The sequence below is a fragment of the Marmota marmota genome, unplaced genomic scaffold (genome assembly GCF_001458135.2).
Source record: "Marmota marmota marmota unplaced genomic scaffold, marMar, whole genome shotgun sequence".
In the NCBI taxonomy this organism is placed as follows: Eukaryota; Metazoa; Chordata; class Mammalia; order Rodentia; family Sciuridae; genus Marmota; species Marmota marmota.
In genome coordinates this window covers 18,745,595-18,761,295 of record NW_025999982.1, presented here as the reverse complement: position 1 = coordinate 18,761,295, position 15,701 = coordinate 18,745,595, and the positions used below count along the sequence as shown (strand labels likewise).

At 37.5% G+C, this 15,701-nt stretch overlaps 1 protein-coding gene across 1 annotated transcript in view; it reads left to right on the top strand.

The window, feature by feature from the left end:
• Positions 1-15,701, top strand: part of Pkhd1 (PKHD1 ciliary IPT domain containing fibrocystin/polyductin) — a 427,258-nt gene that overhangs the window by 147,768 nt on the left and 263,789 nt on the right. Inside the window, exons 35-38 of the mRNA XM_048805732.1 lie at positions 7,760-7,970; positions 8,375-8,532; positions 10,753-10,944; positions 13,940-14,065. Of these exons, the coding sequence (XP_048661689.1) occupies positions 7,760-7,970; positions 8,375-8,532; positions 10,753-10,944; positions 13,940-14,065 (687 nt within the window). The remainder of the gene's footprint in view (positions 1-7,759; positions 7,971-8,374; positions 8,533-10,752; positions 10,945-13,939; positions 14,066-15,701) is intronic.

Genomic DNA, 15,701 nt, shown 5'->3' with positions numbered 1-15,701 from the left:
AAACTCATCTCTGTTAAGTAAATGGAAAGCTATATATGCACAATCTTGTGATTTTCCCTTCAAAGAGCATTCTTTCACGTGTGTCATCAAAGCAAAACTATTAATAGCCTGGTCATGGAGAAAGGGTACCATTGAATTAGGTATTATATTCAGTATTTGTTAAAATTGGATTTCACCTAGACTCTGGCACTTTATAATTTTCAAAGCTATTTCCATTCTTTCCTCTCACCTAACTCTCACAACACCTCTGTGAAGAGGCAAAGATTGGAATTATTTTGAGAGATGATGAAACTATGGCTTGGATGTGGATATAACTAAAGTTTGTGTCATCCTCTTTATGGCTCAGATGCACATGGGATGCTTCTGTTTTGTGTACACATCACTGATATTTCTTTGTGGCAAACAGAAAATATTCCTTCTGAGTGTCTTAAAGTCTTCTCAATTTTATTTTTTTGGGGTTATTTTGGTATTGCAAGTGAGGCTTTATTCCTTATGGTTTCTTTTGTGATATTCTTCATAGAGGCACAAAAAGCCTCCTTATTTCCTATTTTTTTAAAATTTTCTTTCACTGTTTTTATGCAATTTTATGATCTCTGTAATTGCAAATATACAAAAATTTGCCTTTATGATTTTTCCCTTTAATTCTGTGTCAAGAAACTCTTTCCTATGCAAAAGATTAAATATTTACCTATTTGTTTCTGAGAACAAAAATATTTTATCGAAGCACAGCAATAGCTGCTTTGCCTTTCAGTAGCAAAATTGAGTATTTAGGATAGAGATTGGCTCCTTGAGAAAAAAGTTTGCTGACCTCGACTTTAATCAATCTAGAATTTATTCTAATATTCCTTGTAAGTCATCTATCCAATTTTCCCCTGAGTGGCTAGTTAATGTTCTCAACACTATTTACTCCATATTTTTGCAATTATAGGAGGCTGAAAAATGACCCTGAAACATGTTTCCGGTCCTGATCCAGGAGACCCACAAATATTACCATATTTGGTAAAAGGAACTTTGCAGATGTAATTAAATTTTAGATCTTGAAATGAAGAGAGTATCCTGAATACCAGTGGGTCCCGTGTAATCACGTTGGTCCTTATAAAAATAATGCAGAAGGTGTCAGTCTGAGGAGAGAATATGATGCTGGGAACAGAGATAGGAGAGATGTCCTTTAAAGGAAAAGGAAGGAGCTATAAGCCCAAAACTATGCATGATGCTGAAAAGGGGAAAAGGCAAGGGGATGAATTATCCTCCCCATGCCTCTGGAAGGAGGCAGAACTGACAACACCTTGACTTTATCTGAATGCAAATAATTTCAGAATTCTGATCTCCAGAACTGCAAGAGAAGAAATTTGTGTTCCCACTGTATTCAGTAAAGGAATTTACAGAAAAAAAAATGGTATGTGTATTCTGCTCCACCTGTCCTAGACGGAGAGCTGTCTGCATGTGTGTGCTTTCCCGCCTCCTTTCCTGCAGGGTCCTTGGTCACTATGGCATAGTAGAGGCAGCAGTGCCTGTCATTGTTGGCCTTTGTAGCAGTGGCATCAGTGCCAGGCTCTGCAGAAGCCACCCCCAGGAACTTAAGCCATGGCCCTTTTCACAGCATCCAGCAGCAGTATTGCCATGACCCACAAAGATACCTTGAAGTAAGCACATTACTTACTTATCAAAGCCCCATAACATAACCAAGATCAGCTTCCTAAATAATGAATCACTAGTGGAGAACTTGATGCCTCTCATCAACCAATCAGATGTGGGGGTCTGCAGGGAGCCTTGGTCTTTAGACAACTACCTGGAGGTATCCAAGCACTGTAGACCTCATGGGTTCTCAATTGATAAGGTGAAGGTGGGCTTCACATCTGAGTGGCTGTCTGAATGAGTTGGTCAGTGGCTTAGACAACTCTACATGGCTTTCTTCCCTGGGATGTATTGTATATTGGAGAAAATGAGCTGGAAGGGGTTTGACTTTGATGTCCTGATGGATGTAAATAACCTGGAGACCATGCCAGATGAGCTTTTAGCTATGTTGAATGATATGTATGATCTTGTGTCCCCTTAATCCAGGAGACTAGTAATGAGCCCCCCACCAGGCAATGACCCATTGAACATCTCCCAGAAAACCCACCAGTTTTCCCCTTTCACCTTCTTGCAGCTTCTTCACCTTTCCCCATCATCCTCCATTCCGCTCCTTTAATTTAGAGCTGGACAGTGAAGTGGGTATCTCTTAGAGATAGGAGGCCTGACTACTGCTTGTGATCATGTATAAACATAGCATAGTGGGTAAAGGAGAAAAAGACATCCCCTCAAATAACAATGGTGGCATCTGTAGAAGCTCTGAGTTCTACCTGGGCTCTACCTACTACCACTCCTCCACTTTTGGGAATTCTCCAAATAGGAGTCCTCCATCTTCCATCCCTAGGTGTCTGCTGTGGCTCTGCATCCCAAACCTTATGACCCTCCTAAAGAGAAGATGGTGACAGTGAAAGTGAAGGGTGAGGAACTGGATTAGAAGCTAAAAACTACAAAGCAAAACAAGATAATATACGTCAGACCGCAGGAGAGGAAGAGGTGGAGCAGGAGGCCCTCACTGGGGAATGTAAAGAGTTAAAAAGGATAAAGGAGGCTCTGAAAGAGAGGGTAGATTCCCTGGCCTAGGAGATCCAATATTGACCTCTTGATAGAAGAGGTATCCAAAGCAAGTGGGGGAAGAGTCCCCTAGTAGGATAATAGAAGAGTCCTGCACACAGGAGTCTTAGCACTGATGCTGTGTTGTAATAAATTATTTTCTAATAAGAGTAAAGAAAGAAAAGAGAAGGTATGCATAGAATTATAGCATTTTCTTTTACAAATATTAAAGTTTTTCAGTATATACACATAGGAAAGGAATAATAGGAAAGACCTATATTAATGAGTTAAGATTGCAAGTGCTTTTCTGTTTTTTCCTTCTCTAAATTTGTACTTTAAGTATAATACATTCATAATTTTTCTAAAAGTAGTTATTAAAAATTAACCTTTTTTTCTTGTCACCATCACCTCTCCTGGAAGACATAAAACCTAGTAATGATAATCAAAATGATTATCTATCTGATCAAAAGTATAGCTGATTTATATTATGGTATCCCCTCAACTCTCTGAAAATTGTGTTTTATGGTTGCATTTGTGAGGCTTACATAGCTTATTTAAAAGCCAAAATTGCTTTAACTCTTTTAATTTTATTTTTTAATTAACACAATAATATTACATACTTACAGGGTGCTGTGTAATGTTTTAATATGTGCATACAGTTTGTACTTATTAAATCAGTGTAATTAGCATTTCCATTTCCTTATCATTTCTTTATATTTAGAGCCTTCGAGCTCCTCTCTTCTAGTTTCTCATAAATATATAATAGGTTGTTGTAAAATATAGTTACCCTATTGTGCTGTGGAATGCTAGAACTTATTCCTCCTGTCTAATACAATTGCTTTTATGACAGTCTTTGAAAAGAGATGGAAGGTCTCTGCTGTGGTTTAGAAATGGTTCAAGTTTTTCCCCCAAAGTTCATGTGATAAAAGCTTGGTCCCCAGTGTGGCAATATTGAGAGATGGAAAAATTTTAAGAGGCAAAAAATAAAATAAAATAAAATTTTAAAAAAAGCATAGCTGATTTTTAAATATATTTTTGGGGTAATCATAAGTAGATGTTAAAGATATTTCATAGAAGACTTTAGCTCTTCTATGACCAAGTGGGTTTTACATCACTAACTGAAGGACATTCACTTAGTTCTGTATGGCCTAAGCATGGTGTTTATTGAAGACCTGAAATCCTCACAGGAGCTAGAAACAAGGATCCAGATGTTTCCACTTATCTTACAATGTCCTGCTTCTTCTCAGACTTGTTTCAAGTCAAAGCCACAAAAATATAAAGCTCTAATTGCATAGAAATGAAAGCTAGATTTTTCTCTGATACCTTTAGGAAAATATTGCTCATTGTGCCATTTTAAATAACAATGGTTAGCTTTAGTCTAAACCCTTGTGCCAAAAGAACAGTGGAGTCCTTAGTCTTAGAACAGACCTTGTCCCAATTCCCTTTCATCACAATGCAGAAATGCTCACTTCAGCTGAGGATGTAGCTGGCTTGATCTGCCCTTTTTCAGAGGATTGCTGGTGATTCATCCTCCTTCAGGGAGGGAGTTCCCTGCTTGCTCAGGACCACTGAGACGAACCTGTAATGATGCAGAAGGCTCACGGTGCACACACACAGCCGAGCTCATGCAGGGTACCCTTCCAGATTTTGTCTTTATCCAAGGGAGATATCACAGCAAGTGGTTCTCAAGGGCAGAGGGAAATGGCACATGAACAATGTCTCTTCTCATTTTGTCACCTGGGCAAAAGGCTTATCCTTCAAAATCCAGCTCAGCTATTACTCTTCTGGGAGGCATTCCAGAAACAACCACTCCCTTGCTGTGAGTGAAGTGTTCCCTGTCTGTGCAGCACTAGACCCTGGGTCTCCCCCAATCTCGTCTCTTAGCACGGATCATTTGTGATTTTAGTCTGTGTAGTTCTTGTACTAGTAGTGAGTATTGGATATAGGGGATTCTATTCACTTTGTTTTGTCTTCCAGGTGCTTGAGAAGTGTTTACCTGTATATGTAGGAAAATACAGCATTTCTTGTTTTGCCATAATAATGGGGAAGCTGTGTCCAGAGATAAGGGTGAAATACAGTGTGTATACTTGAGAATAAAATTTTTGGCTTCTTTTGTGAGTTCCTTTATATTTCTATTCTGATGCCAATATTATTTTAATCAAATAGTTCCTTTCTCTCTCCCTCCCTTCCTCCTTTCTCTCCTTCCTTCCCTTTATTCCTTCTAAATGGTTTGGAAAAATCTTGGCAGTTATTCACTTGAAATAAAGATTTAATTCCTACAATATAAACAGAAGACAATTAGAGATTTTAAAGTGTGTCAACCCTTAAAGTTTATTTTCTTTCTCTCCATGCCCATTTGGTAAGAATGGTTCTCTGGGACTGACTAATTATAGATGAATGACACTGAAATGCTTGAACAATAATTTGTAGAAAATATAATTATGAGCAGAAGTCATTAGTGGGAGTAAATGAATAGTTTGTTGGTTAGCAGGTCAATGTTGAAAGCCAAATGTGGTTAAACACTGGATTAAATTACAAGACCATACTCCTTTTGTCATTTAAGTATATTTATAAATTACTGAGCTTTTAAAACTGCTTTTATATGCTTTTTGATTTATGGTACAGAAAGGAAGGGAGCTGCCCAAGCTGGGTTTCAGGAGTTTGACAAAGAGAATGACTCACACGTGTGCCATGTTCTCTTCAGCAGAGGGTCCGCCAGTCCGCCTTGTGTGGTGCTTAAATAACCTTTATAAAGTAATGCATGTGATTTTTGAGAATCAAAGCTAATTGGGTATAGTTAATTTATAGAGGCTAGGAATTTAATTACTTATCTAGTTTTCTAATCCTGGATTCAGAAGTCCTGCTTTCAGAACTAGGTACTGAGGCTTCTTTATTACACAACCTTGTTTTTGAAGAATTTTAGTTTCTCATTTGTGCAATTTGTAAAATTAAAAAAAAAAATGAAACCCAAGGAGTTCTTACATCAGAGAAAAACTAGGTTGTGTTTATTCAAAAATTCCAGTAACTTTTTTCTGTTTTATGTATTGGATATTGTATGCTCAGTTAGGTATAATCTGACAGGGGGTTACAAGTGATTGTCTATAGGAAAAAAATTTTAAATAATTAGTTTAAACCACCCTGAGTTGAATGCTGACCACAAATCTAATGCTTTGTTGGGAATTGTGACATAAATAAAGGAAACACAAAACAGTGGTCATGCATTCATGATCCATTCTTCAGGAGGAGAGATGAATCATGCATACTGTGATAATTACAGAGCTATTGCATATTGAAATCTATGGCACCGGCTCTAGGTTAGAACTGTTCCATCCTCTCTAGGCTGGTACTCCTGAAATATTCAGGCTCAATGTGATCGTACATAGATATGTCATTTCTGTAATTCGAATGAAAAAGTTATGAGATAGTCTTACTGCTTTCTAAAGATTCTGTCGACACTTGAAAGGACATAAGTGTATTTTAATAGTTTAAAATGGCCTTTAAAGATTCTCTATAATCTTTTCCCATTCATTCTGACTTGACCACTGTTAAGAAAAATTAGTTGAGTAGTATCTTTGTGATCTCTACTCTCGATTCTGCCACACATAACTTGCATGTATATAATCAATGATCGTTGCATATTGACTGAGCATTGTGAACATGTGTCATTAAGTTTGAGAGCATTTTGCATTGTACTTGATAAACATTTTCTATGCTTGGCATGAATCTTTCTACATAGACAGTCAAGAAGAGGTCAGAGAAATCCACACATATGCATATACATAAAAACAAACTTTATTTCATTTTATTGTTCCCAAAGGTTAAGATATACAAACAAGCAATAAAATTAAAATTATTTTCTTTTGGGGATGATTTATGTCTTAATTTTCACCTGCCCTATAATTAGAAATTTTGAACTCTGTAAATATTTTTAAGATAAAATTATTGCCTGAGTAAACTTTAGAAATTACATCATTAACCTGAGACCTTCCTAAGACTAGAACAAAATTATTGGTGCAAGTGTCTGCACACACAGAGACAAATAAAAAAAGGGAAGTTTAAAATAATTTGAAAATGATTTATGGTTGGCTACCTCTGTAGTTAGAGATTCAAGTATTATTACTTTATTTTAGTGCAACAAGGGAGGACAGTAACTTGCTGTGGGCTAAAGGTAAATTATGATCTACTGCAAAGGAGGAAGGAAGTGTACTGGGGAAAAAGGAAGGAGTTGGGAGTAACCCATGTGCTTTTTAAAATATTGCTTTAGATAATGCCTTAAAAAATTTGCCATAACCTTTGCTGGAAGTCCAGAGTAAACTGAGAGATAGATGATCTTCTTAAATCTTTGCTAGTTAAGGACTAACATGCTTGGTATGAGGAGAGTCAGATGGAAATGCCAGAGTGTAGTGCAAACTAAGAAACCCAGACTCATGAGGTTTCCCTTCTTCAAATTTTCTTAGCAAGCCTGTCCTGGATATACTCAGGTTTAGTGTTTTAAGGGATCATTTAATGCACCAAGACAACCATCCCTAAGTAATTTTGATTTTGCACTCTGCTTACCTTATTTGTAAAATGAGTTGAAGTCTTCATATGGGAAATTAGTTATTGCCTCCTATATCAGAGCCTAAGGATCATTTCTTCTTTTTGGAATAAGAAAGAAGTAGTAAAAAATCTCATTCTCAAAACACTAATGTGATGCAGGAAAGAAAGAAAAAAGAATAACATTTATTGAGAGTCTATAATGTAGCAAGATCCAAACTAGATGTTTCATACATATTGTCTCATTTTATTCTCCTAAAACCTCGTGATGGGAGACCATGCTATTCCTGTTTTAACTAAAGCCTGTTCACTGAAAGGAACCTGGTTATGTTATGGCAACACTGTGACACCAATCCAGGTTCAGTCTTATGACGTTTGCTGTGTTCTTCATACCTTACTACTCTATCCTGGATTGCTTTCAGAGATGAGAAAATAATACTCCCTCCCAGCTTACTCCAAACCAAAACCAAAACTAGTATCCAAAAATTGGTGCTTTTTGATTTTGAAGCTTGTTCCAGACTCTTTTTCACAGAATTCTTTGGCCAAATAACATCACATTCTCTATTAAATATCTGAACTTTGTTTCTCTGGGCTGCTTTAGGTTCACTGCCAGAAGTAGTTGTCACCCATCTTCGAGCAGCTGCCCATGCCCAAGACAGAGTGTTGTCTCTGGAAGACGCTGTGGACTGGCATACTGGGGATGAAGTGGTCATTGTCAGTGGGACAGGTGTTGAAGGTGCCAGACCAGCGGAAGAGACTGTCATTGTGGAGGCCGTGCACCATGCTGACCTCCACCTGAGGTCGCCCTTGAGGTACTGAGTGACAGCTTGGCTGGGTTCACGTGAAGAGGAGGAGGTTTTAACTGTGTTGGGGTCTGGACACTGATCTTTCAGTGCTGTATTTTAAAATTAAATAATGCTAACATTCTGACAAGAAAATTACAAAGCTTGAGATGTTTTGAAGACTAAGACTTCTTAAATAAGATTCTCTTGTTAAGACTCTCAAACTTTGGTCTTATATCAATTGGATAGTGCAATAATCAGCACAGTTTCTAATTCTTATATATTTCTGTAGCAGTTCACTCTTTTAAATTTGAGTTTCTGTAAAATAGATCCTCAAAGGAAGAATCCCACTCATCTGGTGGCTTACTATCACCATTCTGAATAAGATTAGGGGTGACATCTTCAGATGTATCTTCCTCTTTTTCTCTTTTCAGATATTCTCACAACTTCACAGAGATTTGGGTGGCTGGAGAACACCGCATTTTAAAGGTCACAGTGGCTCTGCTCAGCAGGCATATTACCATACAAGGAAATCTCACTAGTGAGAGGAAGACATTCCTGGCTTCCTGTCAAGAGGCCAACATGGCAGAAGGTAGAGAATTATTTCAAAGTTCAATAAGTAATGGAAAGATCAATAAGTAAAAACAAAGTTTCACCATCAAATGATATGTGTCAGTGCTATGATTGACCACTTTCAAAACAGAATAAGCTCTTAACCTTTGCATGTCCATAAAATTTTGTAATTTTCAGAAGGCTCTTGAGAAATTCTCATTCCACACCCCCATACTTCCCAAGGACCTTAAGAAAGAAAGAGACAAATGACAAAAGAAATAGTAAATTAATTATTTCTCTGGTGTAAAAAAATATCCTGTTGAAGAATAAAACCCGAGAGTTGAATTACATTTCTGGGTTAGATGTCAAAGTCTTAGCACTGATTCCAAGCTTCTTCTAAGATTCTCAAGGAAACCCTAATGCCAGAATCCCAGGCTCAAGCAACACATTTCTATTGATTAGGCTTGTGCTCCCGCTCCTGTTGAGGTTTCTTTCCTGAGTGAACTACCACATACTTTAGGTAAGTGGTAGGAAAAGTCCATTTATCTTCTAGTAGAATAGCAGGCACTGAATCACACTGATGTGCCTATTAAACATCTATTTCAGGGATGGTTAGTTTAGTAGGTTATGTTTTGGTTTCCCAGGCTGTAGATTATGAGGCTTTCACATGTTGTGAAGACATCATTTGTCAACTTTGGTCCAGGATGGTGTGGGTGTCAAGGATGACTTCCAGGCATAAGCGGTGGATGGATGATGAGGCTATTTACTGAGATGGGAAGAGGAGCAGGTTTTGGGGTGGGAGGGTGATGATCATGAGTTTAATTTTGTACATGTCAAAATTGAGATGGCTGGCCAGCAATGGTGCAGAGATGTTTGGTAATATCTGGAAGCTGGAAGAAATGCCAAGATGAGAGCCAAAGATCTGAGTGGTATCGGCGAATGGGTGCATGTAGATATGATATGACTGGGTAGCGTGTTGTCAGTATATGGAGAAGGATACTGACCTCATCCCCCTCCACCCAAGTCATCCACTGATGAATATGTCATTCTCTAAAACAATGTTTGGGAAACAGTCGGTTAGAATCAGTTGATTGTCAACTTTAAGTATTCTGCAAAATTGCCATCTGTGTATTATTCAGACTCTCTTGATAATTCTCATATAGGTTTTTTCAGATTACATTTTGCAAAATATTGTATTCGGTCATGCTGCCAATGTGACATTGCTTCCAGGTCTGAGTCATTATAGATCCATTAACTCTTAATGGAAAGCATTCCTCATTTCATCATAAATCTTAAATGTAACTACAATATCCTCAGAATAAGTCACTCAGCCTTTGGGTGGGGCTGAAATATTAGGCACCAGTAGCTAAAGCCAATCATAGGAGACCTGACCATTTGAAAACATTATCAGAAGCACCAAGAGTTATGATAAAGCATGCAAATACAAAACATCTCATTATCTGCCTCTTATGTCCTCATCCTCTGGGCCTTAGCAAATAAGCAGATTCTGAAATTTACTATGGAATGACACATTGTTTTGTATCATTGCTAATTCTTGTTTTATTAACATGAATAATAAAGAATCAATTCAGGATATGATGTCTTCTCCATCCTGTGGTTAGTTCATATACCCATAAATCATGTGTCAGCAGAAAGCATTCTGGATCCTGAGGTCCCAACACTGTAGCCATGGGAGTTGTGTCTTTTGGGTTCAGATAGTTTGCTGTCCTCAACTAGTGGCACAGCTGGGGAAGGAGGAGATGTGCAGAGGCAGCCCTTGCTTTGCCATTCTGTGGTGGCCTTATTGCTAAGTCCCTAAATTGTAAAATAGTGCAGGAAAGGGGAAAAACCCACTGGACTGTGTAAAAAGTTCTGTGACAACATTCAGTATCCACATCTCTTCCGTAAAATTGTGAACCATTTGAAGGTCATCTTACTGTGCATTCCCTTCAGTGGAATTTGGGGATTGAAATCAGCTTCTGTTTAGGTTGGTTGTGGGTTGCAGTCTGCTACTTTGTGACAATATTTAGCTGAATATTTGGGGGGTTTCTGGAAACAGTAAAGACAACATCATGCCCTAGTTATTGAATCTTTTAATGAATAATCCAAAGAAAGGAATCAAAGTAAACATGAAAGCTATTAAATGAAATAAACAGTAATAGTTTGTCCTTGGTGCCAACAGTACCTTTCCAATGGGGGGAGTTGTCTGGAGGTATGTTCTAGTTGCTTCAGGTCCTCTGGACCTTATCCTGTGTTTCAGGCAACCTGCAGCACTGTTTGTATTCCAAGAGTGAGAAGATACTGGGATCCAGGGATCTAGGGGCCAGAGTCATCGTTTGGTCCTCCCCAGAGGAACCCAGCCAGGTCCAGTTGGAGGGGGTGGAGTTCCGAGACTTGGGACAAGCCTTCCATAAGTACATGAGATCGCTCACTCTGGTGGGCACTATGAGAGGTAAGCCAGACCTACACCTTCTCTTTTCCCTTCTTCACTCGTGTTTGAAGGCACTTTTCTTTCTTCTCTCATGTTCATGCAGGGGTCATAATAAGTAATATGTGGGAATTGAGGGATTCAGAGATAGATAATTGCTTATATTGTTGATCACTGTTTTTCAAACTTTAGTGTGCCTAAACAAGCAACTTGTGAAGCTTATTGAAATTCAGAGTTCTGGACCTTTCCCTAACAAGTCTTGTCTAAGGTGGGCCTATGGATCTAAATTCTAAATATAGAACCTTATTATTCTGGAAAAAGTAATCCAAGGAGTAAACTTTGAGAAACATCAAGAAAGTATGGTACTTGTGGAGTGAACCACAGAATCCTGTGCTTTGATTCCTGCTTCTGCCACTCACTAGCTTTGTGACTATAGGCAGATCACTATTGAATAGTAGAAATAATAAACACACTGGGAGTCCAGGAATAGTGGAAGGCATTACTATGAAAATTTGTCCTAACTCAGAAGGATCTTCTATCTGGAAAAATGGGAAAAGATGACTGAGACCAGGTGCTTTTCTTGGGAACATGGAATAGGCAGGGGTGCAGATCTTAGGTAGGAAACAGGAAGGATAAAATCCAGGTGAGAACCTCCAGATGCAAAATGAGATCAAAATCAGAAAAAAAGAATGTAATCAGATTAAAGTATAAAAGTTCTGAAACCAGGATCAGAAAGTTGTAGGATGTGTCTCTGGTTGGGTGCCCCTAAGTTCAATCCTCTGTACACCGAGCCCTCTGCCCCCTACCAAAAAATATTATCCTTTATTAGTTTCTATTAAAATGCAGATATGTTTCTTTGCATAACAGGGCAGGTAACACAGTAGCCCAGAGGTTAGATATTTCTGTCTGGCATGCTTACCAAAGAACCTTTTATTAGGCCTTCATGAAGGCTCTCATGCCCTGTGAGGTAAATTGACACTGACAGTATCATTAAAAGTTGTTAGAATTTTTTTTTTTTTTTGGTACTGGGGATCTAACCCAGGGGTGCTTTACCACTGGGCCACAATCTCAGCCACTTTTTCTAATTTTTATTGTGAGACAGAGCCTAAGTTGCTAAGGCTGACCTTGAACTTGTGATCCTCCTGTCTCAGACCCCCATGTCCCTTGGATTACAGGTGTGTGCCACTACAATGGTGAAATCTTTGCATAGTGCTTTCAGCAGTTTACTAGTCCCCTAAGTTCCACTCACAAGAGCTATTCAGATACATTAGTTGTTACTGATTATTTAGATGGACAGGCATGTTCTCCTGGGGTGACATGGTGGAAAGTCAGTTTGGAAAAATCTGTAACAGCCATTGTTTCTGAAAGAAGTAGATATGAGTGAGGTAATTTACGTAGTGCATCCCTGATAAGTAATATGAGGTTCCCTGGTTTAAGGGAAGATGAGATTGAGAGACACGGGGAGGTAGTATCTATGAGGTATCACAGTTGAGAATTTTCTGGGTAGTTTAATTTTAAAAGTAATATTCCATAAACAAAACTAACCTTTCCAGTATCCCAAATATTTGTCATCTCCATATTTTAGTACCTGGTAATAATACCAAACTCCTTTTTCAGGATTTACAATTTAACTATTTACATAATAACTATTTTAGTGTTTTAATGTCAATTTATTTCATCAGACTGAAGATACACAAATTCATCTTAGTTTTCTTCATCTTTACATCTCTAGCATAATTAACAATTCCTAAATATATACTATTGTGCATCAATTAATAATTTGGGAATGTTTTGAAAAATGCATAGTTAGGTAATTTTCCTTGTATGGACATCAGAGTGTACTTATACAACATAGGTGGTCTAGGTACATCATTCTATGTGATTTCTTGAGGCAATCAAGAGAGGAGGTTAAACATGAAATATATGAGGTTGCTACAGATATATTGTTTTACAGCAAACTTTTTTATTTTACAAATAGAAAGATTATACTAAAAATTTTGTTTTATACAAATACCAGTAACAAAATCATATATTATCATTACCAAGTATTATATACTCTACATAACTATTTGTGCTGTGCTTTTATATACATGGCACTGCAGAAGGTTGCTTCACACCAGCATCACCACAAGCATGTGAATAATGTCTTGTGCTCCAATAGTATGATAGCTATCACATCACCAGCAGATAGGAGTTTTCCACTCCATTATAATTTTATGGAATCACCATCTGATATGCAGTCCATCATTGACAGAAACGTCATTAGTTATTAGGTGGTGCATGACTGTGCCTGATAGTCAGTAAATATTTATTCATTGACTGATCCAGGCCATATAATTTGATTTGGGGGGGGGTCATATATACAGAACGCAGATACAGAGCCAGACTAACAATTTTCCAAAATGTCAATTCCTTATAGCATAATAGAGGATACTTCCCTGTTAGCTTCATAAACCTACCGTATTCAAATGTGAGAGTCATGATCCTCAGGGTCAGTGTTTGGCCTTGCTAACATTGTGGAATAGGAATCTCGGACTATCTTTGGCCAAGAATACTATTGCTTGGCAATTTGTATATACTAATTTACAGCTCAAGGAATAATGACCACATTTCCTTAGGCAAGATGCAGTTTTCAAGGATCAGAGGTGATCCATAAGCAGTACTCTCCACAGTCCTTAACTTCTCATCTTCCCATGCTGTGGGAAGAGTTTATGCCTATCAGGAGGCCAGATAGAGTTCTTAACATCATGTATTCTATTGTGGTTTGAAGATCCTTTATTTTCTCGGGTGATTCTTTCTTAATACTTGATCCTTAGATTTCAACCTCTATCTTTGAGGGCCATTACCCTGAGTTGCCCATTTTCTTGATTTGATTGTTGCTTCAGTCTCCTCTACTGAGTTCCCTTATTGTGTGGGAAAATATTTTTAGCCATGGTGTAGCTTGCTGTGAACATGGCCAACAGAATCTAAGGAGTCTTTGAGATCCCACTGTGAATGACACTTACTTTTTCCTGCTCAGATTCCTATGTCCAGGGCTGTACTATAAGGAGCTCCTTTAGCAGAGGCCTCAGCATATACAGGACCTTGGGCCTGAAGGTGGACAGTAATGTGTTCTACAAGATTTCAGGTCATGCTCTGCTGGTGGGTGAGTAAAACAAGCTTGTTTAATTTCAGAATTCTTGAGTAGGATGCACAGTTTTCCACCAGGAATTCTCCTAAAACATTGAATTCCCAATTTATAAAAAAAAATTTAGCTTTCTTATTAAGTTTAATTATTATTGATTGGCTTCCTAAATTTTTATCAATGGGAAACTGATCTTTTAAAGGTTCAGATGAAATTATCAACTATATAATGGGAGGTATTAAAATTTTACTGCCAGAAATTTTAAAATTCTAAGTCAGATGAATATATCCATGTACAGTTTCACAGATTGTCAAACTTGGATATTGGACAAGGATTTAAAAATCTTAAATTCTCTTCTTAAATGTTCCTATGACTTGCTGGAGAAGTTCACAGTCACCCTATTTCCAATATTGTCTCCTAAAGTTCACTGCAAAACCTATAATTATTATCCTTAGAAATCTCAATTTGGAGTAAGGAGGGTAGGGAAAAGAGAGGTACTGGGGAACAAAACTAGCCAAATTATAGTGGTATATTGTGTGCATATACAAATATATAACAATAAATCCCTCTATTAGATATAAATTATAATGTACCTACAACTCTAAAAATCTCAAATTGCATTATATCATCCCTCTTTTTAAAACCCTTTAAGAGTTTCTTATTGTTGTTAGAATATAACAGGAAAGTTATAATCTGGTTTAAAAGGCCTTTTTAGTGATCATTGCCCTGATAATCTCTGTAAACTTGTCTTGCTATTTTTTTCTCCTTCTGCACCCTAATGAGGCTGATCTATTTTATTTTATTCTTTCAAAAGATCACACTTCCTTCTGCCTCAGGGCCTTTGGACAAGCTATTCCCTTTGCTCATGCCACGCTTTTATCTGGTACAAGATCCTCCCCCCCCCCAAACCCCTAAGTTCAGTGCTTCTGTTAAGCTCTTTAAACACCAATCAACAGTCATCAATTTAAAATTATATGTCACATTTGTGACTATCTGATTAATGTCATTTTACTACCAGATTCCATGAGGACATCGTCGTCTTAGTACTTAGCATAACTGCTAGTGCATTGTAGGTCCATCGGTTGAAAGAAATGTATGAATTAATGAGCAAAAGAGTCTAGTTGTATCAGAATAAAAAAGCAAATCAGAGATTTTTCACTGAAAGTTAGATTAAACTGTATTTGTTAAATAGTGTTTTGTATTTAACTCTGTGATATGATCAGTGGGAAAATATACGTTTCATTTAAGAACAGCTGTTGAGATGAAAGCTGCAAAGGTTCTAATCCTGAGAGAGAAACTGTTTAGTGAGGAAATATGGATCTTATAAACTTGCTTTAAAACAAACTCCAGCTCTAAAAGGCACAGAGCTAAGAATATTGGAGATGCTCAGGTGCAGAAAAATCTTTTGGTTATAAAAAGGGAGTCCAAGAGAAGTGAAACTAACCAACATTGGATTTCTTTATTTTTATTTTTGTCTGTGTAAAAGGAAGGGTGACACCTTCAGCAGAAATTCAGGAAGAGATCCCAATGATATGTAATGGACATTAATCAGGCAATAAAGCAAGCCCACAGGAGGAAATCTCCTTGGATATTATGAATTATAGGCTCTTGACATCTAGTGTATTATAATGAGGAAATTAAAGTATTTGTTAACACA